General features: G+C 46.1%; 1 protein-coding gene across 2 annotated transcripts in view; it reads left to right on the top strand.

Moving 5' to 3' along the window:
• LOC147678104 (cell adhesion molecule CEACAM3-like) overlaps positions 1–27,260 on the top strand; it is an 84,374-nt gene that overhangs the window by 46,274 nt on the left and 10,840 nt on the right. For both annotated transcript variants that reach the window (XR_015302479.1, XM_086945963.1), the window contains exon 7: positions 10,044–10,103. Coding sequence is in view for 1 of the 2 variants with exons in the window: in XM_086945963.1 (XP_086802089.1) it covers positions 10,044–10,103 (60 nt within the window). In the remaining variant the exon portion in view is untranslated. The remainder of the gene's footprint in view (positions 1–10,043; positions 10,104–27,260) is intronic.

Genomic DNA, 27,260 nt, shown 5'->3' with positions numbered 1-27,260 from the left:
ACATCCTAGAATTCACAAGAGCTAAGTAGCGAAGAGAACTGATGTGAAATAGTCCATAAGACACAATTCAAGGTTGTAGAAAATTCACCATTTCAGTTCGGTATTCCTTTTTATGGATGCGATTTCTGCTGGTATTATGACTATCTGTCTTGTGACATTTTAGTACCGTGCCATAGTGACATGCTCTGGCCCTACAACCGTCCTGATAAAATCATTTTCACTCATTTGATCCATTTAACTCTTCTTTGCGACCGTAGTAAATGGATCAAATATTGCAAGAGAGGCATAGAAGTTAAATGTCATATGTGGGTTGCACTGTATATGCGGTAAAAAAGTAATGGGAGACACCCTTTTAAAGAAAAAGGGAATTGGTTTGTGATCAACAAATGCAAAGAAATCCCTTTTCCTAGTTTTGACTAACAGGTAAGACTACGATAAGTAGTCTCCCTGTTTAACCTTATTCTGGGGTGACCTGTAAGTTTAGTCAATTCTTGGAGTCCAAAAACAAATTAACAAATTTACAAACGTGTCATTAGGATTAAACAATTCACTTTTAATTCTTAAATACTGATGATTTTGAACAATACGAGCTATTCAGCAGAAATGGACAAAGCGAGATTAACAAGAAGATTTGCGTTTTGTATTAGATTTTATTATAAAGAAAGAGATCTGATCTGTTGTTCATCATTATTTCATAAAAACATCATACAATTTATTAAAACATTACAGTACATTTCATAAAAACTATTTGGGAAAAAAAGAAACTGTTGATGTGACGGTTCGGTGGAAACGTTGGCCACCTTCTTCAGGACAATACTTTCTTATATTAAAAACATTTTTTGTATTATTTTATATTGCAGCCTGTATTATTTGGCTTTAAATTGCAGTACCGGAGGCCTGTTGGAGTTCCTGCTACTTGGTTATAATATAGAGCGGAATCTTTTATGTGTTCTATGCTCCGCTTTCTTATTTTCTTGTTTTTGGTTGGTGTTTATTATTCTTGCCAACTGAATTAGGATATAGTAGAGGTATATTTTCCAATAATCATTATGGTATCCTCTTGTTCTAAACTCTCCCACGTCCAAGTATTCTCTTCCTCAAGTTTCTACTTGGTTTTTGGAACTTGAAATCTGAATAGGAAGGTCATTATCCAATTTCATTACTTGAGGCTGTATTGGTAGGTGGATGTGGACCTTCTTTTTATAATTTGTCTGCACCAGTAGCTTTCCTGATTTGTAAATATCCAGGCAGCTTTGTGGTATGCTTGTCTCTCTTCCACGACCTTCCTGTACTTAATATATTTAAAAAAAAGTGTCACACTCTATATTTAGAAAGTGTCTGCTCATAATAAGTAAGTGCCTAAAAGCTGTTTCCATTGTTAAAGATAAGCTACATTCTTCATAGGACGGGCTTAGCAGAGATTAACATATTTATTTTTCATCTAAGCATGGGAAAAATGCTTAGAGAAAAAAATCAAAGTGATTTTTTTTTTCTCAAGTTATTTTAATATCTAATTTAATTCTGACATCTGATATTTGATCACCTTAGAGGAAAAGTAACTTTATAAAAATAATCTTTTTCATACCCTTGAGGTCCAGTGAGTTAGTAGATGTGACTGTGATGGTTGGACACTTTGTTTCTCCTTGCTTCGGAGCATTTCTTAATAAGCAAATAGACATACATTGGTATTAAGGGTTCTGATAGATACATCTGCCGTGTGGATTCCTCACCTTGTGAATATCCCCCTTGCGCCAGCAACATTCGGAAATTCTTTTTCGTAGCCTCGCGCCGACGTGGATAGGACGTCACAGTGACACAGCTCCGCTCGCGACTCCGCTGACGTCACCGACGCCTATAATAGGCCCACGCCGGCGTGATGACATCAGTTCCCTTTTTTCCGCGTCGTCGACGCTAACGGTTATCGGGAATCTCTGTAGCCTACTGGTACATTGTTGCCGTTTTGTTGCTTAATTCTGCTTCTCTGTATCCTGTCTCTTCGAAGATGTCATCCAAGAAGACTGGCTTCAAGCCCTGCAGGGAGTGCGGTAAAATGATGTCCATTACCGACCCCCATGAAGACTGCATCTGGTGTTTAAGTTCCGACCATGATGTGGAGGATTGTTCTTCATGTCGGAAGATGAATCCGAAGGCCCTGAGGGAGAGAGAAGCCAAACTTCTGGTTGCTAAGGTGAAAGCTGAAGTCGTCGAGGTCTCGTTCTCGTTCTCGAAGGGCGAGGTCGAAGTCCAGGGCGAGGTCGAGATCTGCTTCTCGAGAGAGGTCGTCTTCGAAGTCGGCGTCGGATCATGTTTCGAAGTCGAAGAAGAAGCACAAGAAGAGGAGACATGAGTCCCGACGTCGGTCTGGTAAGGAGTCGAGGTCGAGGTCACCGAAGAAGGTACGTTCGAAGGTGGTTACCCTCGAAGTCTCTGAGCATGAAGGTGAGGCCTCGCCATCTGAGTCGCGTGGGCGGTCTCCATCTCCGGCTCCGAATGCTTCTCCGGTTCCGAATCCGTCTCCGTCTCCGGCGCCGTCCCCGGCCCGAGAAGAGGAAGAGGCCCGGGAGGATGTGGATTCTGCGCCTGTCGAAGAGCCGAATCCGATCCCTCCTCAGGACCGGCCTGATGGTTTTCAGCCGCCCTTTCCTGCTCCAGGCCAGGACCCTTCAGCGTTTCTTAACGCAATGTATGGTGTCTTCTCAAGGGCGTGGTACCCCTCTGGTGCACCTTCGGGTCCTTTGGCATTCAGCCTGGGAGTTCCTCACTCATATCCTCCGGCTCCGTTTATGACTTACATGCCGGCTCCGACGCCGCATTGGCAATTCCCGGCTCCGCCGAAGTCGTCGACGCCGATTCCGGCGTCGCCTGCTCCTGATCATCCTCGAGGGCATTCTTCTGTGCCGTCGGATTCGATACCGGCGCCGGCCCCGAATCCGTCGAAGCCGCAGGTGGATCCGGCTGCGAGGCGTGTAAAGGAGAGGTCAAGAAGGGAAGCACAACGCCTTTTGGAGGAGCAGAGATACATGGACTCATAGTCTGATGTTGAAGAAGGTGAACTAGAGGAGAGCTGTTTTGAGGAATTGGCGGATTCAGGGACTCTTGATTTCTCTCCAGAGTGGGAGTTGCCCTCAGGCTCAGGTGCTCCCTCTAAGGATATCCAGCCTTACCATCTGGTTATGAGGAAGGCTGCTGAGCTTCTTCAATTGACTCTGCCTACAGTGGAGTTCAAGTCTAATATCCTCACAGAAGTCTTGCATTCACCGAATTCTGTGGTTGAGCCTTTACTTCCATTCAATGATGCCTTGACTGATCCTATTATGGAAGTGTGGAAGAAACCTTTGTCGGCTCCTGCGGTTTCAAAGAGTGTTGCGAGGAGGTACAGGGCCGCTCCTGAGGACCCGGCTTTTCTGTCTTCACATCCTTCGCCAGAGAGCCTGGTCATTCAGGCTGCTTGTTCAAAGAAGAGTCTTAGTGCCTTTCCTCAGGTTCCTTGTGAGAAGGAAGCAAAGAAACAGGACCAGGTGGCAAAAAAGACCTTTTCATCGGCTAGTATGGCCTTGAAGTCAACTAATGCCACATGTCTAATGGGAAGGTATGTGCATGCCTTAATGGACTCCTTGCGTATCCTGGCTCCAAAAATTCCTGACGCCAACCGAAAGGATTTTGAGGAGGTGATTTCTGACACTCAGGCAGCAGCCCGCCAGGTTATTCAAAGTGGTCTGGACACTGCTGACTCTGTGGCTCGTATTATGGGCACCGCTGTTGCCACTAGGAGGTCAGCCTGGTTGAAGTCATCGGACTTTTCGGCTGATGTTCAGGCGACTCTGCTTGATCTTCCTTTTGATGGCTCAGGTCTCTTTGGGAAGAAGGCGGATGCGGCTCTTGAGAGATTCACGGATTGCAGAGCAACAGCGAAGTCTTTGGGCCTCCAGATCAGGGGCACTTCTTCCAGCAGAAGGTTCAGGGGCTTTGGTCGCTCCTTTCGGAATTTCCGGCAAGGCCAACAGCAGCAGCAGCAACAGCAGCAGCAGCAGAATTCAGTGTACAGATCGTACAGGGGAAAGCAAAGAGCGCGTCCTCGTGGACGTCAGCCCTCCTCTTCCTCCACCTCTTCCAACCCCCCTGCCGCAGAAAAGCAGCCCTAGATCCGCCATTCAGGATCATGTGGGTCCGGTTGGGGGTCGGCTTACCCATTTTCTACAGGATTGGGAATCGGTTACGACAGATCTTTGGGTTCTCAATCTTGTAGAAAATGGGTATGCCCTTCCCTTTCGGGAATTTCCCCCTGTTTACCCTCCTTGTCAAGGTTTTTGCTCCGAGGAACATCTGTCTCTTCTGCAGGAGGAGGTTCTAACTCTGTTACGAAAGAGGTGGTCCCAGAGCAGGAAAGGGGTTAGGGATGCTACTCCCGGTATTTCCTGATCCCCAAAAAGGATGGCAGGCTTAGCCAATCCTGGATCTCAGGATCTTGAATCTCTATCTGAAGCAGGAGAAATTCAAGATGCTCACCCTTGTTCAGGTTCTTCAAGCGTTGATGGAAGGAGACTGGATGGTGTCGCTCGACTTGCAGGACGCGTATTTCCATATACCCATCCTGAAGTCGCACAGAAAATATCTCCGTTTCACAGTTGGGTCGCAGCACTACCAGTTTGCGGTCCTTGCGTTTGGTCTTACTACTGCGCCTCGAGTCTTCACCAAGGTGATGGCGGTGGTGGCAGCTCATCTCAGGAGGTCGGGGATACCTGTGTTCCCTTATTTGGACGACTGGCTGATCAAAGCGGAGTCGTCAGAGAAGGTGCTCCATCATCTGCAAGAGACAACTCAGTTGTTGTTCAGGTTGGGTTTTTCGATAAATGTACCCAAGTCTCACCTGGTGCCCTCCCAGCGCAAGCTGTTCATAGGTGCCGTACTGGACACTACTGTTTGTCGTGCATTCCCTCCACCTCAAAGGATTCGCGACATACAGGAAATGATTCCTTTGTTTTACCCTGGAGCGGTCGTTCCAGTCCTGAAGGTCCTTCGCCTGCTCGGTCTGATGGCTTCTTGCATTCTCCTGGTCAACCATGCACGCTGGCACATGAGGGCACTCCAGTGGTGTCTCCGCAGGCAGTGGTATCAGCACAACGGAGATCTCGGGGAGTCGGTGAAGATCTCCAGAGAAACTGCAGCGGATCTGTCTTGGTGGAGCGTGGAAGGCAACCTGTCGCAAGGGAAGCCTTTCCATCTACCTCCATCGGTGGCCACGGTGATGACGGATGCATCCACTCTAGGGTGGGGTGCTCATCTGGGGGATCTGGAGGTCAAGGGTCTTTGGTCTCCAGAGGAAAGGTTGCTTCACATCAACCTTCTAGAGTTGTGGGCGATACGTTTGGCGCTCAAGGCCTTCCTCCCTTCCCTTCGCGGCCAGTCGATCCAAGTCCTGACGGACAACACGACCGCGATGTGGTACATCAACAAGCAGGGAGGAGTGGGGTCGCAGTGTCTCTGCAGAGAGGCTCTGCGCCTCTGGTCCTGGGTTCAGGACCACCAGATTTGTCTGATTGCAAATCATCTGGCCGGAGTTCTGAACGTGCGTGCAGACAGTCTCAGCCGGCAGTTCTCTGCCGACCACGAGTGGAGGCTTCATCCGGAGGTGGTTCGTCACGTCTTTCGGACGTGGGGGAACCCCTCGGGTGGACCTATTTGCCACTCGCGAGAATGCTTACTGCCCGTCATTCTGCAGTCTCCAGTATCCGATGCAAGGAGCCTTGGGGGACGCGTTTCAGTTGAGTTGGGGAAATCAACTCCTTTACGCGTTTCCTCCCATACCCTTGATTCCTCGGGTTCTGAGGAAAATTCGCCAAGACCGGGCCCAAGTTATATTGGTCGCCCCCGGATTGGCCAAGAAGGGTGTGGTATACAGATCTACTCCACCTCTCCTCTCACCCGCCGCTCCGTCTCCCTCTCAGGGCAGACCTCCTCTCTCAGATGGAGGGGCAGGTTCTACACCCCCACCTCCAGACATTGCACCTTCATGCCTGGAGATTGAACGGGGCAACCTGATTTCCTATTCTCTTACACCTGATGTCGTGGATGTCATTTTGTCTGCCAGACGTGACTCCACTAAGACTGTCTATTCTTATAGATGGTCTAGGTTTGTTATTTGGTGTGGTGAGAATGATATTGACCCGTTGAGAGCCCATTTATCAGATGTGCTCCAGTTTGCTCTTTCTTTGGCGCAACAGGGGCTGGCAGTTGCCACAGTTAAGGGCTATCTTTCGGCGCTGTCGGCTTTTATTTGTTTGCCTGATCAGCCCTCTCTTTTTAAGTCTCCTGTAGTCTTGAGGTTTTTGAAGGGTCTTGTAAACAAGTTTCCTCCTACTCCTTTTATTGTACCTCAGTGGGACTTGAATCTTGTTCTGACTTTTCTGATGGGCTCTCCCTTTGAGCCTCTTCATAAATGTCCTATGAGGCTTTTAACCTTTAAGGCAGTTTTCCTAGTTGCAATTACCTCGGCAAGGAGGGTGAGTGAGCTTCAAGCTCTAAGTTCCAAGCCCCCGTTCCTGACCATACATGCTGATCGGATGGTTCTAAGGACCAGGGCTGCTTTTCTTCATAAGGTGGTGACTCCTTTCCACCTTGGTCAATCCATTACCCTCCCTACCTTTTATCCTCCCCCACACCCTTCCAAGGAGGAGGAGAGGTTGCACCGTCTGGACCCTAAGAGGGCGGTGTCTTTTTATTTGGACAGAACTAAAGACTGTCGCTTGGATGATCAACTCTTCATTGGCTTTGCATATATCTACTGTCATTGATCCGTCCGTGTGCCTCGATGGCACGGAAAAAAGGCGGAACTGATGTCATCACGCCGGCGTGGGCCTATTATAGGCGTCGGTGACGTCAGCGGAGTCGCGAGCGGAGCCGTGTCTCTGTGACGTCCTATCCACGTCGGCGCGAGGCTACGAAAAAGAATTTCCGAATGTTGCTGGCGCAAGGGGGATATTCACAAGGTGAGGAATCCACAGGCAGATATAGTATCTACCAGAAAAAGCGTTACCGAAGGTAAGTAACTTGTTCGTTAATACCCTGATGCAAGAAAAGCCTCAGTGTTTGCTAAAAATATACTACTGATTTTATATAGTCCTATCTGGTTTACCAAACATTAACAGCACATTACTTTTTATTTCTATGGTATATTAGTCCGTGTGAACTCACCTATTAATAGCCTGCAAATATTTGCAGTTTTAACCAAGAAAAAGTGAGAGAATTCGCTGTTAAATTGAAGCTAAATAGTCACTTCCTAAACGAATCCAGAATTTAGGATGTTCCAATGAATCCCCAATACTTAAGTCCTAAAGTAGAGTGCAGGCCACCATAGGACAGACTGTGTTTGTATTTTGTATGTTGTAATAGGAAAGGTTGCCCTCTCTATGCTATTGTCCCTTTGGCCCGCAGCCCTGTCTTATTACGAGGAACTCCAACGATTTTTATAGTGGGAGCTTTGTCTGCTGAAGAAAAATCCACCAGAGCAAATAATACATTTGTATCACTGTTGAACAGGGACCACGTGTTTTGCCTTACACTAGTGACCACCTTTGATAAAGTAATCAAGAGTGACCACCCAAGCATTTCAGGCAGCAGAAGTGCCAAAATAAGTGTATCAATATGAAATACCTCCTAATACTGCTAGAATACCAGCCAGAGCAGCTTGCGCCCTCTGGCTTTAGGAATATTACCACAGATATATGTTACCCCCAATTCAGCCCCAATTATGACATTGCTATTGTGGGTTTTTTAAATACAACATTTTGCCTTTATCACCACATTGGTTCCCAAAATCGAACATTTACCTATCACATACTACAAATATGCCCGATTTCCAGAATTATTATTATTTTTTTTTTTTATAAACTTATTTGCTCACAAATTGAGTGTTCTTTTTTAGGAACTATACAGCTTTCAAACACCACTCTGTCCTTTTCATCGAGTACTAATGCGTAATCAATGGGGCACATGGACATTTTATACTTCTAATGTCCATTTTAGTGCAATTTATAGATCATATATTTTCAACATAATACCAAGGATGACACAAATATGCCAGTAAAGCCCACCCTTATACCAGAGTCACCATTGAAACAAGGCTGGACCCATAACATGCAGAATGCCCACACTATATCCGTAATGACCGTCATTAAGCAAGAGGCGGACACCAGTATGAGAAGGATGGATACAAATAGGCCCTTCATGCTCTTAGTATGTCACTGATGGCTGCAATATACCAAAACTAGACCATAAATGCCCACAATGTATCAGGGGGGATAGTATGCCATGATCTGCCACAATTGTGCGAGAGGTGAACTCCTTATAATGGAGGGCATTATATACTTTTGGATGTCTTTCACACAAGCTTCGACCCATCGCAACCATCTCTGTTCCATTCCGTTCTTCAGTAGGTCAGCATTGGTTACTGATGGCACTCCTTTTTCCTGGCCCATTGTTTACACGCATAGGGTGACAACTGGATCAAGCCTACTACATGTCCAATCACCTTATGACTAGATGAAATAGCAGGCAGATGGTCATGTGGCAGACTCTGTATGTCTGCACAGTATTTGCCTGAATCACAAGACCCTCCAATTGGTATGAGTGGCTGTCAATCTAGTGGTCTTGGGTTGAGCTGTGTTACCTTCTGTAAGAAGCACAGACCACTTGAATGTAGGGATTGGTCTGGATTCACCTCTGAGAGCTATTTCTTGGCAGCTAGTGAGCTACCAGTATCTCCAAGCTACTCGTTGAAGGCCCCTGGCTTAGAGACAAATGATAATGGGTTTACTTTGTTCATAGTATCATGAATACAATAAACAGACTAATGCTTGCTACAACAGACTGTTGGAAGACCAGAGGAACACAAGCACAGGGAGTACAGGCTTTTTTAAAAATTCTATAACCTCAAATTTCTTAAGAAGATGTAACCATATTCCGAAGAGCTTGTCTTCAGTTTCGCCAGTATGTGACTCTAGGCCTTTGAACATAATCGCTTTTTGTAAATATTTTCAGATATGGAGTTACAGCATTGGTTTCCCAAGAGCGTTTTGATATATTTTACAGGATTAGCAGGAGGCTGTGGCATAATACGTCAATATCATTTAAGAATAATGATATGCTGTTATTTTCACAAATCATGGGGATACTAATTACCACAATTTTGTTTTACTCCTGCAAATTTGTTATATGCACTCATTAAAATTGAACTTGGCAATTTATGTTATGAAATTTTACTTTGTGTAAGATGATTTTCAAAACTCCCGATTCTTCATGCAAGGCCGCTAAAGTAAAGATAGACATTTCAGATGTTATCAATGAATTATATTTAAAATTTGAAATTAACCAATATCTTTGCATAGTCTGTTTTGTGGGGACCTTCCTATCTACACAAACCCACTTTTCAAAGCACTCATCCTGCATCATAGTAAAAAATAAATCCATGACATACCTCGTGCATTCCTTTAGTTAAAAAAATAAAAAATTAAATGAAGATCATTTTGGAGAAAATGGACTTTGCTCCCTACCAATCACTGGAATCCAATATAATGAGCTTTCGAATGATTAGAACATCTCGTATTCCAAAATCCCATAAAATGCAAATTAAAGTTAAAAATGTTTTTTTTAATGTAAAACAAACCAAGGCGTCGCTGAGTACATTTGAGTATCTAGAACGTAACTTGAGTTTAACAATTCATCTCGATGTTCAGTAAAGTGCAATCAAATAACTTAAAACTGCAACCAATGAAAAGGAAGTAAAAAAACATTAACATTACCGTAACATCATCCATTTGAGACTGACATAAAAAATCTTGGAACCACAGTGTTCCATCCCATTGAGACCGCAAAGAATGACTAATAAATCAATGTACAGACAAGAACATTGTGTCTAATTTACAGACCTTTCACAAAATGTTACATTTTACAAATATTTTTAAGTTATTTAAATATTCTGTATGTTTTGTACATTTAAAACAAATGTTTTTTTAATTTGTTCTTATTGTAATTTCGCTCTTGTGTAGCAATTTTCTGGCGCTTACGTCGAGGACCGGAAAAAAAAAACTGGGACAGTGTCAAAACTGGTAACCTATTTTACTTTATATGAATTGAAATTGCTGCATTCCATTTATAATTATACTGTAATGCTTAATTAAATTGTTAAAGGAAGAAATAAATAGCATTGATTATAGCAGTTTGAAACAAAATGGTATATAAACACTATGGGCCTGATTCCGATGAGGCTCGGAAAGCCTTTGCACGCAGGTCATAGGCTTTAAGAGCCTCATCGTGGTATTACAATGCAGGCAGTCGAAACTGAAATCTGAACGCTCTGTCACTCTGGCTAGATTCCAATAGGCTCAAGGAGCACATTGGCCAGTCGGAGACCGGCACGTAATCCCAATGGATGGCGTTTCCGCTGTTGGGATTATGAAGCTCGGTTTCCGACAGGCTTTCCATGCCAGGCTTTCTGACATGGAAAGCTTGTCGGAAAGTGAGTTTGGGGGCACCTAGCAGGGCACCCTTCTCCCTGCGGCCTCTGGTTGGAGGCTGAGGGGGCATCTATGTTGACCCCTGTTAATCCCTGCGGCATGTGGCAGGCACCTTGAGGGATTAACAGAATCTCCCATACAGAATTGGGAGTGTACAACCACACCATGTGCGGTCACATTGTAATTGCGGTATCGGCACCACCGATCGGAAGTTGGTTGGTCCGGAGACCACGACGGCCTCCGACCGACATCGTAATCGGGCCGTTTGTGTCAAAAAGCATTATTTTAGCATGTTATTTTGGGTGAGGCTTCAACCAGCAATGGCCAAAAAAGTAATAACTAGCTCTTTTAAGTACATTAGTTGCTACCATGCATAGCAAGGATTAGAATTTGCCAGTAAGGAAAATGTCAGCACAAATGGCTGCCTCTTGGGTTGTAAGGTTTTTGAACTTGGCTCCACTATAATGGGTAAATGCCATCACTGAATGAATAACAGAAGCCAAAAGAGTGGCTCCAGAGTTCAATGATTAAACATTAACCATGGATGAGGGTTTTTTGTGGACATCAACACTGGGATAAAGCTTTCAAATTGAGAAAATGAGTTTAAGAATTAACAATCAAGCAATCCCCTCCCCATCACACCCCCCCCCAATGCATGAGGTCTTGTCTCATTGAAAGGGGCGACTTAATCCTCTTGTCTTAAGGAAACAATTGTCAGATAAATGTACTTCCGGGCAGCTCTAACTCTATGGTTCCTAATAAACTGACTAACTCATAATGTAGATCAGTTGGTACTGATCTGTTTCTAAAACAGTGGAAGAAGGAGAATCATAGATCAGCTTATCCGACCAGTCAGGAAGAAAAGCATGCCTAAGTAACTCTTCTACAGATGAAAGCTGCATTTTCTGCCATTGAGAGCTGCTGCATATGTTGGTAGTTTGTGAGAGAGAGTACATCCCTTCTTCTAAGACTACTAAAATCTCCTTGCCTGTCAGAAGTAAGTAAAATACTTTTGAAAAATTATGTTGAGTTCCTGGTAATGTTTACCTTTTGAAGGACTCAAACCTACTCTGTAATGACTGCTGCCACCCAGGCAGAGACTTTGGCTGGAGAGGAGTTACACCTTGTGAGAATGGGACCAACAGCTAGATTCATGAAAGAGCCTTTTTGCAAGTCCTTAATAGAGATAATTAAGGAATCGCTATTAAGGACTTGCAAAACGGGATTCATGTAGGAATTGCTAAATAAATTGCGATTCCTACACATTCCTTATTTGCGATTAGCAATTAGCTAATCGCAAATAAGATAGCGATTTCAAGGGTGCCAGGGGTGTCCAAAGGACACCCTGTAGCACCCCTGAAATGCAAATTTACACAGGTGTTGCGCACACACATGTCCAAAGGACGTGTGTGTGTGTGTGTAACATGCAACAGAGAAAAATGCACTAAAGTGCTTTTTTCTATTTTTTCGCTATTTACCACAAAGTCAGACTTCGTGGTAAATAGCGGCCAAATATTGCGAATTCACAATTTAAAATTGGTTAGTGAATTGCATTTAAGGAATCTCTAATAGAGATTCCTTAAATGCAATTCCTCGCAAATATGCGATTTCGCAATTAGCGATTTTTGCATTTGGGATGATGAATCCCAAATGCAAAAATTGTGCTCGCAAAGGGTCTGGCCCTTTGCGAGCAGATTTTTCGTTCATGAATCTGGCTGCAAATAGGTTGAGCAGGTTGCCCTACAAATGTAAAGTCTTATTTTCCATTAACATTGAAAGATTTTGGTCAGTGTTCTTGGATCCCAATAGACTCTGCGATAGAACACTAAAAGTTTCACTAAAATACTTACATTTAGAACAACAGAATTGAGGAGACACAGAACCATATAACTCGTATAAGTGAAGATTGAAGATAGTATGCTGTTTATACTTACCAAATCATATGTACGGGACAGCATGCATATCATTGAATTCCTCGAAGATTTTCCATTTGATCAAGAGAAGAACATACTGGTAACCCTGGACGTATCTTCATTGTACACCTCGATTCCTCAAGATAAAGCCATCCAGACAATGAAGGACGTCCTGGACCGAAGAACAAGACCACATTGGATACCCACATCATTTCTAATTGAATTGCTGGAGATAGCGATGAAGAAAAATTACTTCATTTTTGAAAATCAATTTTATTTCCAATGCAAAGGGGTAGCGATGGGGGCCACTTATGCCCCTAGTCTGGCGAACATCTTTATGGACCAGTATGAAGAGGAACATCTGTAGTCAGATTTTAATCCATACCTCAATAACATCGAGATATGGAAAAGATATATTGACGATGTCATTATGATCTGGAACGGGGACCAGGAGTCACTTACAAACTTTTGAAGATATACAGTTTACATTCTCAAGTAGCTCTGTCTCATTAAATTTCCTGGATTTAACCTTCAAAGTCCATGAGGGGAAACTGTACTGTGACTTATACCGCAAGCCATTAGAACGAAATACCTTGCTGATGTATAAGTCCCACCACCCACGCAATCTACGGGATAATCTCCCACTGGGCCAATACCTTCGTATACGGAGAAATTGTTGCCAGAGAAAGGACTTCTTTCGGGAAGCAGATGAACTGGCAAGTCGCTTAAAAGAAAGAGGATATCCAATGAACCTACTGAAGCGTGCAAAGAAAAGGGCATGGTACAGTCCTAGGTCTACCTTACTTGAAGTGAAAGAGAAGAAAGAAAATCCCAACAATATTGTGTGTGTTACCACCTATAACATCAAAAGCAATGAGGTGAAGAAGATCATATCCAAGTATTGGAATTTGGTAGCAGGGGAATTGAAAACTACAGAAAAACCAATTTTTGCCTTTAAGAGAGGAAAGAATGTGAGAGATGAAGTGGTACAAGCCTATCTGGAACCAGAAAAACAACCAAATCTTCGTACGATGCTGAATTTGCCACCCATCATCGGGCATTATAAATGTCATGCATGTAAGGCCTGTGAACACTGTAAAGAAGGCGACACCTTTACTCACATGGATAAAACATACAGGTTAAAGGATTTCAGTAACTGCAATAGTATGAACCTCATTTATGCGATAATGTGCCCATGTGACAAACTATATGTAGGTCAAACTACACAGAAAATAAAGACACGCATCTTACAGCATATGAGCAGGGTAAAGTGTAATACACAGGGGGCACCCCTTGTAGAACATTTTAACCTCCATAACCATACACCACAGGAGATAAAATGGTGGGTGTTAGACCCACCCCTAGGGTTGGTGTGTACTTTTTCTATCACACACTCTTTGAAGTACAAGGAGTGCTGATGGATACATATGCTAGACTCTGTGAGAAATGGTCTGAATGAAATTGAGGAAACCAACAGACAAATGGGACAGTTGTAGAATATGATAAGGCCACCCTGTAGCTCCTTCACCCTTCCCATATATTGTGATATAGCTGTAATATATGGTTATCCGCAGGGGCACTGGGTAGACTGTGGCACTTATAAGACACTTTGTAAAATGATGTGCTAGGAAACCCTTGTGGAAATGGTCATGTCATGATGTACCCTGAAAATGATATGCTGTATTTAAACGCGGATGGTACGTATTCCATTGTAATTCCTAGAAACATTGTAATAGTGTAACACCTCACTATAAATTGCAAAGTTATTGCCCAATGCTTCATGGCATAATATACCACATCTGTTGTGGATGGTATGACATTTTCAGCATGTTTGCGATGAATCGCAAACACTGATTGTTCAATCACACAAATTTTATTAAGATTGGTTTATATATTTATGACTGACTATAAAATATCCCGTCATTGTCAGCCAAATTATGGCTTGCCTAGGTCCCATCTACTACTCAGTTTGGTTTATGTTTTTAAATAATGTAAATAGTGTACAAGAAAGGGTTCGTTACCCATAAAACATGCCACAGAACGAGCTCGCTGACGTCCGAATGGTCCTTTGGCGCATGCGCAACAATTGTGACCGATAGGACGTATCTCTTTTAGATAGCGTCCTTTTGCTATGACAACGAACAACAGTTTGTGCTCGCGTACGCTCGGTGCTTTTCTTGCGCATGCGTACCTGTTAGCATTTGCCACCGGGATGACGTTGTAAAAGAGAGTAAGCCGCACAACCCGGAAGCTTGGAACAACGCCGTCCAGGAAGAACCTTCTCCCCTGCGTGTAGTATCCTTTGTTTCAATTTAATCGTATAGACAAGGTAAGATCCTTGGTCCGCTCGCTGGCTGTAATTAAGTAGACCGTGCGACCTTCCCCTCGTTTTCCAACGAAATTTTAAAATTCACTATTCATTCTTCTCATAGTGCGGAGTTAGTCACCCCACTGCCGGCAATCTCATTGGAGAACCCAATTCTTTCGGGATCCTACTGGTAGGGACATCTTTCCTTACCCAGGTGAGCATAAAATGACTGGGCTATTCTTAACTGATGCTAAAATGGACCACGCAAATAAGTAAATAAGTGCCCATTTCCATTTTCAGTTACGATTCAAGTCCAGGGAGTTTTATCATTTCTACCAGAGTCGGGCAGAAGTAATTACGCCGACAGGTAAGAAATGGAGTATGCACGCTTCGTTCTAAAGGATATGTGCGTCTCTAAATATGACATTACTAATTTAGGCTTCATACATTCCCCACTAGAGCAGAATAACACAGCTCAACGTGAATAAGAACTTGAGAATTTACATCCCATTGGGTACAATCAACATACCCACTCCCAGGTGAGCCGCAACTATAGTCAATGGTCTCTGTTGCTTTTATATTTAACATAGCGGACATATTATAAATTAGATGCCCCTTCTTTTACAGATGGTCCTCCTAAATAGTGCTGAACCCCATAATAAAACTTTTTGTCGGGGCAGAATTCCAAACAACCCCGTCAGAACAGATTAACACAGTTTAATCCACACCTCAACCCAGCGTGGTTAAATGAAGGTGAGTGGTAACTTGGGCATTTAAGTAGGTGGCCCAAAATTTTCCCTCGCAGAATCCACAGTTAAACAAACCATCTTTTTTAAATTCCCTAGGCTGTTTTGCTGTCCTCCACAGTCCTGATGAAGACCCATTGTTGACTCCATATGCTTGCTAGTTAAGGGTCGAAACGTCGACGATTAAGTGGATTACGTGCATACATATCATGTACCATTACTGACTAGTACAGTGTACATTGTGATAATTGTGTAATACGCATAGACCACAAGTTTTTTCCTTTTTTCCTTTCTTCCATTGTATATAATAATTGTACAGTAGTCACCTTTGCGCCGTAAGCACTGAGCACTTTAAGTCACTTTTGCACTATTCACTATTTGTGTACAGCCTTCTTTTGCAAAGTATCTACGAAACCAGTGTTTATGAATGACTATAATTGATAAAATAGTACATAAATACGTAGATGGTCTCTGGATTCTGCCTTGTGTGTTCCAAATATCTACATAATTATATGAGATAAGAAAAGTAATTTTGTGTTCCCCAATGAACCAATTGTTTTTGAATAAAACCAGGAGTGGCAGCAAGGACAAAGAAAACCCTGAAGCGAGCATCGTAAAGACTTCAGGGATGCAGCAGAAGCAGTGGAACACAAGGACGACCCCAAGGAAACCCCAGAAGCCAGGAACCGCTCAAAGAGAGCACCAGAGCTGGGAGCAACCATAGACAACAGCAACCAGCACAGAAGAGGCCAGAAGCCGGAGACCTCAACAGCCCGCCAGCCCCCAGGAAGCAAAGCAAGCACACCAGAGGAACTGGGACAACACCAGCAGCCCCAGACCGGCGGAATGAGAACAGGAGAGCTGCAAAGGAGGCAGCACCAGGGAAAAACGTAGCGCCAACCCCAGAAACAGGGAGGCCAGCCCCCAGAATGGGACGACGGCCGCCTTGAGCCACAAACCGGACCGAAGACAGTGGGCCAGGGTGCTGCACAGAGCCCCAGGCCTGACACCCAGAAGCCCCAAGAGGAACCAGGTGTGGCACTTGGGAGCCAGGAGAGGAACCACACCCCACTGCAGACCCAGCGCACCCAAGACCAGACCACAGCAACTGCACCAGCAACAACCCGAGGGCCAGGACTGCGCCGGACCAGCCAAAAAGCACGGAGCAGACCCCAGGAGAACCAGAAACCCCGGAGAGGGCAAGCACCAGCGAGGCGGAGAGGCACAACCGCAGCAGATGAAAACTTTCCACACAAGACAAAGCTTTTTAGCACCGTCCAGGGACAAGAGGACCATGGACCCAGCCGCACCACCCAGGGGCGCCATACCCCGGAAAAAAACGGCACCCACCCCGGGAACCAAACCCAGGAGGACGGGGAGGGAGGCAAGAAGCAACTCGCAGGAACATACTGTCAGCCCACCAGAGCTGTGGCCCCAGTGCCAAAAACAGAGGCACAAACACAGCACCCCCCCAACACGCCAGGCACGCACGAGTAGCCATGCGAACCCCCAGCAGCAGGGAGGCCAGCAAACCCAAATGACCAGGACCACTCCGCCAAAGGAATGCACCAGGGAGCGCTACCCCCCAGGAACACCCCCAAGTGCAGGAAAAAGAGAACCGCTGCCCCACTGTGGACAGGGGCAGGCGGAGCAGGGCCACGCTGTAAGCGGACAACCCCACAGACTAACGTGAAGGAAGTGAGACACACGGAATAACATAGCACTGCGTCCGCACCAGCCCCGCCGAAACACCCCGGGCACCGGCAACTGAAAACCAGCTCCCACTCCAAGAAGATGCCACTGCCCCTGACACAACCACGACCCATCCCTGTCCAACATGCCACAGGGAGGGTATGAATCACTGGGACAGCAAGGGAAGAGAGGTCCCAATCCTGCTCGGGGAGTAAATAAGCACCTTCACTAACAGTCTGTGAAGCAGTGAGCACAGGCCTTCCGAACCCTCTGCAATACAACATTAGCTTCCTCACTCCCGCCGGATGAGACAGTCACCTATTCCAGTGAGTCGTGGCCAGAAACACATGGAGCCAAGCGCACAGTCCAGGAGACAAACCCGGGACGCCAGGCTCCAAATGAAAGCAGCTGCAGAGACCAGCCCTCATGCCGCAGCCTGTCACCAGAAGAAACAGCCAGGCAACGGCTGCGAACCGCATCGGAGGCATTGAAAGGGAAACCACGGACATGGCACCCTGATGCCAGCAGCAACAGTAAAAACGTGAAAAGAAAAAAACTGGCATGCAGCACTCAGCTGGAATGGGGGCCAACCCCAGGAACAATGCCCCCACCCCAATTGCCTACACTCCAGGAGACCGGCCAAGACACTTGATAAGCGTGGCTCAAATCCACCCGAGTGACTTACCGCACTCACCTATAATTGCTATATAGGAAGTCAGCCGGACAGTGGAGAAGAATAATAATAGTCTTTATTAGGCCAAACAACACTCATATGAGAGGGCCCTGTCCGACCTCACTCCTAGGAGTGCGAACGAGAGGACTGACTCTACATCACAGCAATACATTATAATGCAATACAGTAACGAGGGGTACGCCCCTTGTGGAAAGTTACCGAGCCTCAGACCAGTGAACAATGCTCTCATACAGCAGGCATCTGCACCTGCAAGGGATACATTATTATCTCTGCTCAGGGCCATGGAGCTAGGCTTCGGCGTCTCAGAGCATGAGAACATTACTGATAACGAGACTTGTTAGTTTCGGCCACAGTAAGCCGAGAAACGAAAACTGCTGTCTTAGTATATTTCGGGATTCCTGCGGGAGGGGCATGAGCGAGCAGAGCCCGCAGGCACAGAGGGTTACACAAAATGGTGGCACACAGGCTAAGCTAAGAAACTAATATGGTCACACATATATTTGAATATAAGCAATGAGTGAGAACAGAAATTCAGTATAAGTGCATATTCGAACTGCATTAGTTAGTCATATGATGCTAACTCGCACATCATCATGGGGTAATTGGGGCATTGAAAAGTGAATTCTATCAGACCCTCCTTTTAGCATCATTGGCTAACTATAGCCTCATTTATTTGCAAAAGGTAGTGCCGACATCCATTCTAGGGGCAGGACTGTATTTCTTTAGTCTAGAACATCTTCTGCAATAAACATTAACCAACTTGCATCAGCAGGAATTTCAGTAATCATAGAAGTGGCATATTGACCATGTAACTTCTTTTTCGGACGTATATTTGCAGCACACATCGAGCAACATGGAGGGAGGCAATAAATGCAAAGGCAGCAACTCAGAATTACACTGACCACACCAACCAAACCCATCAATATTTTCCAACCCCAGGATGAGAAGGCACCCCAGAGCCACCCCTGTAGGGACCATGTCCCATTATCCTGATGTAGTTCAGTCGCTAATCTATGTAATTTTTGTACTGCCAAGTTAACAGTCGGTGCTGAGTCAGGTATATAGACACAGCAAGACGTCCCGATGACGCGACAGGCCCCGCCCCTATCGGCCAGCATGACATCAAGCACCATCCTGTTCTGGATCGTAAATAATCTCATGGCCTGAATCTCAACAGATATGTTAGTCGTAATGTCAGCTTCAGTGAGGACTACCTTTTCCATTACCCTAGACAGTCGTCTAATAGCTCTACTGTTAAATATTGGACCCCAGAAAGGAAGCAAACCCTTAGAAAAATCAGTCCATTGTTGGTACGAGGTGTCTGTCTGATCGACGTCATCTACCTGAAGTTCCCTCCTTTTGCGCTGCTCGGGTGGCTGCTCCTGAGGACTGGGGAATCGACGATGAGTTTTGTGGTAATCGGAGGGAGCCACATATACAGGAGGAATCATGTAGGCTAGATAACACACCCCACCCCAACCCTCGGGCAACCATAAATATCCATTATCTCCGCACACGAAATAGATGCTAGGTGGGGCAATCAAAGAGGGACTGAGAGGCAAGCGTATCGAAGCAGTCACATTGCAGGAGCTATTACCGACTTTGATGGGACCCCTCCCCTCTATACAGAAATAAGGAGAGGGACCTACCACTGCTAAAGGTATTAGAGACTTGGAACTGTTGTTACCCTTCGGGGGATGTCTGTAGGACAGAGAAGCATTTAATTTCAGGAAACTTTCCCGAAGTTTGTCAGTATCATTTGGGGTCAGGAACCGGCCCAACTTTTTCTCACATGTCTCTATAAATTTCTGATCAAAACGTCCATCAGTGTATATTCGTCCAAGGGATGATGAAGGCAGAGGGCGTACTCGCATTGTCATAGTCCACCCCCTATTCTGCAGTCGAGGGGTCAGGGAATCTGGCTGCTGGAAATATTTAACAAGGCCTATGAGTGTATACCACCCCACACAACTATTCACTGGCGTCAAAGGGAGGGCAAGAAATCTGTCTTTCTTATAGGCAGCAGAAGGTAATAATCCACAGACCCAGCAATCTGTCAAGTTGGTAGTGGCGTGTGCATGGTGCAAAGTCTTAATAAAAACATTATCCTTGTAACCCTTTCTCAACATTCTTTCACCATAATCAACAGTAATCATATTATGTTCAGGAACGGCAGTGGGTGTAGGTGCAAATACATGAACGGGGTAAGCTTTATCCAGGAAAAACAATATTCCAAGGGTCACTAGAAAGGCAATCAGAATAATAATTATAACAACTATCTTTCCTTTTCGGGAAAGTGCCAACCAGGGGGAATCGGGCTCAGGTCTCGGGGGAGCTGCAAAGGGCTGCTCCTCATCAGGAATGGGCCGCCCAAAGGGATACATTCTGAATAATCTTCTTCTCTTTGAAGTATCAAGATCAAAAAATAAAAATCACCCTACTACTAGAAAAATAGTCCCAGACAATCCTCAACCGGCCAGAGGGGTTCTTCAACCCTTAAAAGGGATCTTCTCCCTGTGTCCTTCAAAGCCTCACAGGCAGGCTTTTACCGTCCATACCTTACTCCAACGATGTTATTCAACAATTTAAACAAGGGAAGCACTTAATTCGGGCCCCGCACCACTCTATAGTCTCAAAGAACACAATCTTCGGCTAAACACCAGGGCTCTTATAAGTCCATCCCTACCACTAAATCTTCTTATTCAGGAAATCCACTAAGCCCTTCTTCCGGTGTCTAGTCCATCTTTTTCAGCACTGTTACTTATTATTTCCTTTTCGGGGCCTCACATTATAGCGAGTGCTCCCTGGCACTTCGGGGTCGATGAACAAAACAGGTGTATCTGCGGCAGACGCTGGACTTTCAGATGTCTCTTCACTAGTAGCAACAGGAGTAGTAGAGCTCACCGAATTCTCTATTCCGCTACGCTCTTCTCCAATCAGTGAAGCATCCGAGAAAGGAACATACCTCGGGATAGACTCATGCTCTTGGTCAGCGATGCCATCCTGTACCCATTTATCATAGGGCAACGGGAGCGGGACTCTCTTTACATGTGAGGCGTGAGTCCACGCCTTCCTGCCGTCGATCCGAAGTGCAGTGCGCGTGGTGAGGAGCACCTGGCGCGGCTCCGACCACCTTGGCTCCAGACAAGACTTCCGCTGGTATCTTCGCACGACGACCCAGTCCCCTGGGTGGATGGAATGTCCAGGCCCCTCCGGCAACGGCTTCAGAGTGTCTGCTACCTGCTGATGAATAGAACGGAGATCTTTAGTCAAAGCATACAGATAATCTGTCAACAGAGGGTATGGCACTTCAGAAAAACATTTAGGCCTGGGCACTCCCCAAACATTGGCCGGACGGCCAAATACCACTTCGTGGGGGGAGACGCCCATTTTTGCATTCACAGTGACTCTCGTTGAAAGCAAAGCTAAGGGAAGTGCATCTGGCCAACGGAGACCTGTACTCTCACATATTTTGGCCATCTTTAACTTGAGCGTGCTGTTAAACCGCTCCACCAGTCCTGCTGCCTGGGGATGTAAGGCTGAGTGGAACTTCTGGGATATATGCAAACCTTTACATATTTGTTTCACTAATTCTGCATTAAAGGACGTACCATTATCACTCCAGATCACCCTAGGTAATCCGAAACGGGAGAAATACTCCTTTATCAACATCTTTGCAGTGGAAATGGCTGTGCAGTCTTTCGTAGCATACGCCTCCACCCACCTACTAAAGGCACATACAACTACAAGGACGTACTTCAAGTTATTAACCCTTTCCATTTCGATGTAATCCATCTGGATCACCTCGAAAGGGAAAGAAGGGGGTGCAAAATTTCCAGTTGGGACAGGAGTACCTTTTCCAGGATTGTGTCTCAAACACACCATGCACTGGCGAACCAAATTAGTGGCCAATTTAGAGATATTTTTATTACTCCATACCGGGTCTAACAGCTTACAGATGCCCTTGGCACTCACATGGGCAGGCCCATGTGCCATCGTCACTACTGGAAGAACATACGCATTCGGTAGCAACCATCGTCTCTTGTCTGTCGCATCTGTCCAACATTCATCCGCATCCAGTCGTCCCTGCCCATCCTTCCATGCTCTCAATTCCTCGTCTGTCGCTTTTCCCTGTATGTTCTTGACACTCTGTACGGTGTCTGCGAACATATGAACATCTGGGACCCATCTAGCTGGCCCTGCCACAAACATCCGTGGTAATTTTTCTCTAGCAGTTTCCTTTGCTGTCTCATCAGCAAAAGCATTGCCTCTTCCCACATCATCCACTATCGTCTTGTGTGCGCTACATTTTATCACAGCCAATCTTTTGGGTAGTGTCAGTGCCGTTAGCAGTCGTAATACCAGTGGACCATGTTGGATGCGTTGTCCGTGAGAGGTCAGAAATCCCCGTTCTGCCCAAAGTCGCCCATAATTATGAGCCACGCCAAAGGCGTATTGGCTGTCAGTATAAATGTTCACGTCCAACCCCTCACTCAATTCACATGCTCTCAGTAAGGCAATAATCTCCGCCGCCTGGGCAGAATTGTAAGGTATCCTAGAAGTCTCCACCACCGTCTGTAATGTTGTTATTGCATATGCTGCTGTCGATGTACCGTCTGGTAATTTAAAACAGGACCCATCTACATACAACTCCCCATCCGGTTCATCCAAGGGCCTGTCTGTCAGGTCCACCCTCCCCTTTGTCTCCTTTTCAGTCCTGAACAAACAATCATGTATGTCATCGTCTTTTGTATCTGTATCTGTGGGGATAGGTAACAAGGTGGCGGGATTCAGTGTAGCACACCTTTTGATCGTAACATGGGGTGCAAAAAGAGTCATCTCATAACCCGTAAGACGAGCACTAGTTAAGTGCTGCGTCTGTGTCCTGTTCAGCAAAATGTCTACAGCATGCGGTACCATTACTGTGAGGTCTGATCCCAGCACGAGCCCTGCCGATTGTCTTATAGAGACCGCAGCAGCCGCCGTGGCTCTCAGACAGCTCGGCAGCGCTCTCGCTACGTTATCGAGCGTGGCAGAGAAATAAGCACAAGGTCTCTGCTTTCCCCCAAAACACTGAGTTAGGACAGACAACGCGCAACCTTCCGCCTCATGTACGTAAAGAACAAAAGGCTTCTGGTAATCAGGTGTCCCCAAGAACTGGCGCAGAACACAAAGACGTTTTTAGTGACTCAAATGCTTCTTGACATGCAGGGGTCCAGGGTAGGGGCTCGCGCACTTCTTTAGTAGTCAGATACAATAGGGGTTTTGTTAGTAACGCATAGTTAGGTATCCACTGACGACAATACGATGTTATGCCTAAGAATGCGCGCACCTCTCGCTGCGTGTTAGGTACCTGCATTTTAGTGATCGCTTTTATGCGCTCTGGCGTCAATCTCCTCCCCACTTTCGAAAGGAGGTGACCGAGGTAGGTGACCTCCGTTCGACAGTATTGAAATTTTGGAAGGGACACTTTATGCCCTCTTTTGGCCAAATGATGCAGTAATTTCACAGTAGCATCCCGACAACCCTGCTCGTCGTCCGATGCTATCAGGATATCATCCACATACTGTAACATGACGTTGCCAGGTGGAAGTTCCAGTTCATCCAATTGTGCCTTTAAAGCCTGACTATATATGCTCGGACTCTCAGTGTACCCCTGAGGAATTCTCTTGAAGCGGAAGCTTCGGCCAGCCAATGAGAATCCGAAGAGATAACGGCTGTCTTCATGTACCGGAATACTGAAGAAAGCATTTTTCAAATCCAGGACAGAGAAATATTTCGCAGAGGGGGGGATCATAGTCAATATTGTGGTGATGTCCGAGACCACCGGGTACTGTGGCTCCACTACTCTATTTACATGTCTCAAATCGATCACGAATCTATAAACATCAGGGGTATTAACAGTAGCTTCGGGTGATCGTCTTTTAAGGATAGGTAAAATAGGGCTGTTACATATGTTCGAATCCGTCTCTTCCACTACACCAGACCGTATTAAATCTTGTATTATTTGTAACAGGGCCTTCTCCCCCTCCCTAGGAATCTTATACTGAGGGATCCTGGGTAATTTCGCTCCCACCTTCACTCTTATGGTCACCGGGGCAATATCCATTTTACCTACATCTGTATCATTGACAGCCCACAAGCTGTCGGGTATGCCCTGGAATTCAGGTGGTAATTGGTCGTCTTTCGAAAAACACTGCAATGGGCGGGCAACATTCGGGCCCAAAGTAAGGTACACGCCATCCGGAGAACAATAGATGGTGGCATGCAATCTTTTCAATAGATCTAAACCCAACAAATTTTCTCCACAATTTGATGTCAATAGAAACGGTGAATCAACAGTAAAAGGACCAATCGTTAACAAAAGAGGTTTAGAAATGGGGCTAATCACCGGAGTTCCTGCAAAACCCACAGAGATGTTATTCTTGCCAGACAGAGCCGCCCCTGGGACCCGAGAACGAGCCACTGAACTTTTCATTGCACCCGTATCCACTAGAAATTTCTGCTGAGACCCCATTAAGTCAGCTTCGACATAAGGTCCCCTCTGATCAACTTCCATAAGTACCGGTCCCATGCTCTGTCCTACGCTGTCCTAGTTGTGGGAGAACCCTGTCAAATCGTCCACTGAGTAATCATCGTTGTAGTACTGACCACCGCCCCTCTGCGATTGTTGCCTGTCCGCCCCATTGTCAAAGTAATTACCTCCCGGTCTCCCGCCTCCTTCTGACCGCGCAGCCGGTCTCCCAAAATCACCACTACCTCGTCCTCGTCCTCTTCCTGGACCGCCTCCTGACTGAAACAGTGGGCAATCTCGCCACCAATGCCCCTCCTGCTTACACTTTGCGCACTGATTCGGTCCCAGCCTCTCCCTACTCTCACCTCTCCCAAAGCCGCCGCCCCGACTCGGCGCTGCACCCCTTCCTCTACCTCTAGCCACTTGCTGCAACAAAACTCTTGTCTTTAGATCCTTAGCCTTCTTTTCCTGCTTGTCCTTACACTCATTTTCCCTGTGTTCATAATATTGCGCCATGCTGAGTATCCCCGAAGGAGAGGACGTTGTCCACGTGCTCTCCGACGCTTGCAGTCTAGCTGAAATTTCAGGCAATAAGTTCATGACGAACCTATTAACAAAAAGCCGCAATCCGCCATCTTGTGACACATCCTGCCCACTAAAATCTATAAACGTTTCCTCAAACCTCGTAAAGAAATCAGAGACCGCCTCATCTTTTTTCTGCTTACAAGCCGTCAACTTGTCCCAATCGACCTTTTTCGGGGGAATGAGAGAATGCATATACTTTATAATGCGCCCTGGCAAAGCTAATATCTCAGCCTTCGGCTTCTCCCCTGGCTTACGCTCCTTGTCCCAGTCCTGTAACTCCTGCCACGTACCTCCTAACTCTTCCGTATGGTCAGTACCTTTCACTTGCCGCCACACATCAACCGGGACCAAAAGCCCGAAAAACAATTCAACATCAGCCAACGTCATCACGGTAGAAGACGCCGCTTCTGTAAGCTCTTTATAATAGGCAGTCGGGTTCTTTCTAGGATCCGGTAGCTGGGCCTTCAATGATAATACCTCACTTCTCTTCCATGGCGTATACACCCATTGCTCCTGGAAATGCGCATCTATCCTATTCCTGGTAACAGCCCTCGTTACTGGATCTAGCAACTCGGGGACCTCGGGGTGAAAAATAGGGTGCACCTCACGCATTGGGTGGAGACCTGGGAAATGAGGTGCGCCGGCAGAGGGTAATCCATTCCTGTATTGCAATAGTGCACGCAAACTACTCATCACTTCCTTCACCCCTGTGTTCGTTCTATATGCTCCAGCCTGTATGTCTCGTAAAACCGCCGGGGCCACACCTCCATATCCCTGCTCCCATAGCGGTATCAATACATTGGACATGTGCCACAAAGCGTGCTGCTGCATCAAGGGCTCAAAATCTTTCATAGTGGACCAAATATCTTCAAACGAGTAAATATTATTCCTGGCCCACTGACATGCCTGATTAGCCACCATACTCTTTTCATCCAAACCAACTGTAGAACGCGTAAGCAACTTCCGTACCTGCGAGAGTAATCCGCTCCCTGCGCCTCGACTCGGCGTTAGCATCTCCTGACTGGGAGTGGTACTAGCTGAAACAGTAGGAAGTGCTAAAGAAAATTGTGAGGGTGTAGGTGAAGTTGTCTGGAGTAGAGAAATGAGGGGCGTCGAGGGCGAGGACAGTTGGGGGGCACTTGCTGAAGGACCCGGAACGTCACTACTAGGGGCCGAAAGTGGCAAGGAGGGGTACAAGGACTGTGGGGCATAAGGGGGAGGGGGCCGGGTGTTCAAAATGTCCTCCATCTCATCTGGGTCGTCCTCTCGCACTACATAACTTTTATTTTCTTTCAACCTACAAAGTCGATCTGCGCGCTCCATGCGTAGCGCGTTCTCATTTCCCACCTGCTCCCTCGCCTTCTGCGCCATAGTCTGGGTGGACTTTTTATAAGCCTCTTTCTCATCTCTCAGCTTGCGCTTCCTGGCCTCTTTCTGCCACACTCGCAAAGAATCAAACATACTCTGACGGCTACGCCTAGCAAACAGTTTGTCTTGCAAATAATCCAACTTATCTTCATCAAAAGAACCCGTCAAAGGCCATTGTAAATCCACATTATCAGCAGTGTACCGATGCCACAAGGTACCAAACAAAATTGGGACCAGTCCATGTTTGACATACATATCAAAACTCGGAGTCCCTTCAGGGGGTGCAGGTTGGCTCTCGGCCAGTCTAGTATCTGAGGGTCGACAACAGCATCCAAAACATCGTAACTTTCTAAAACACGGCATCTTTATTTCGATGTAAAAGTGGTGTTTCTCCACAGACTACGTTACCTTGAATCACAAACTCGAGCTCGTACACACACACATCTAGACATACATCGAAGAGGAATTTTCTTCTTCGCATACACAAATACGATACCTCCAAACACGTGTTACCAAATGGGACAAGGCCCGTCGACCAAGTCCTGGGGAACCTGGACTCTACCGCAGACCGAACAGTGTACTAACTGTTCCGAGGACGGGGAACAGATCCGCCACCCGTGCGGCGCTATGGATCACTGCGCACTTTACCGCGAGAAACCCAGATCTCACCTCCACTGAACCACCACACTAGGAGTTCGGGGTAAGCATCGGAGTCTGCCCGCAATGAGCCACGCCTTCACCACAGTGCCACCCGGTCGGATCGCTACCAACAATTACATCTAAATACGTCCCCAACCTCGTTAAGTCTGTCAGAGCACCAACTCGTACTCTGAGTTCCCCGGAGCACACTAGCCCCAGGAGCACTCCGGCCCCTCAAACCATTAGAGACACTCTAGTCTCTCAGAACACTCCCGTTCCTTAACAATCAC

This window comes from Lissotriton vulgaris, chromosome 12 (genome assembly GCF_964263255.1).
Source record: "Lissotriton vulgaris chromosome 12, aLisVul1.2, whole genome shotgun sequence".
Taxonomy (NCBI): domain Eukaryota; kingdom Metazoa; phylum Chordata; class Amphibia; order Caudata; family Salamandridae; genus Lissotriton; species Lissotriton vulgaris.
This window is presented reverse-complemented; position numbering and strand designations above follow the sequence as displayed.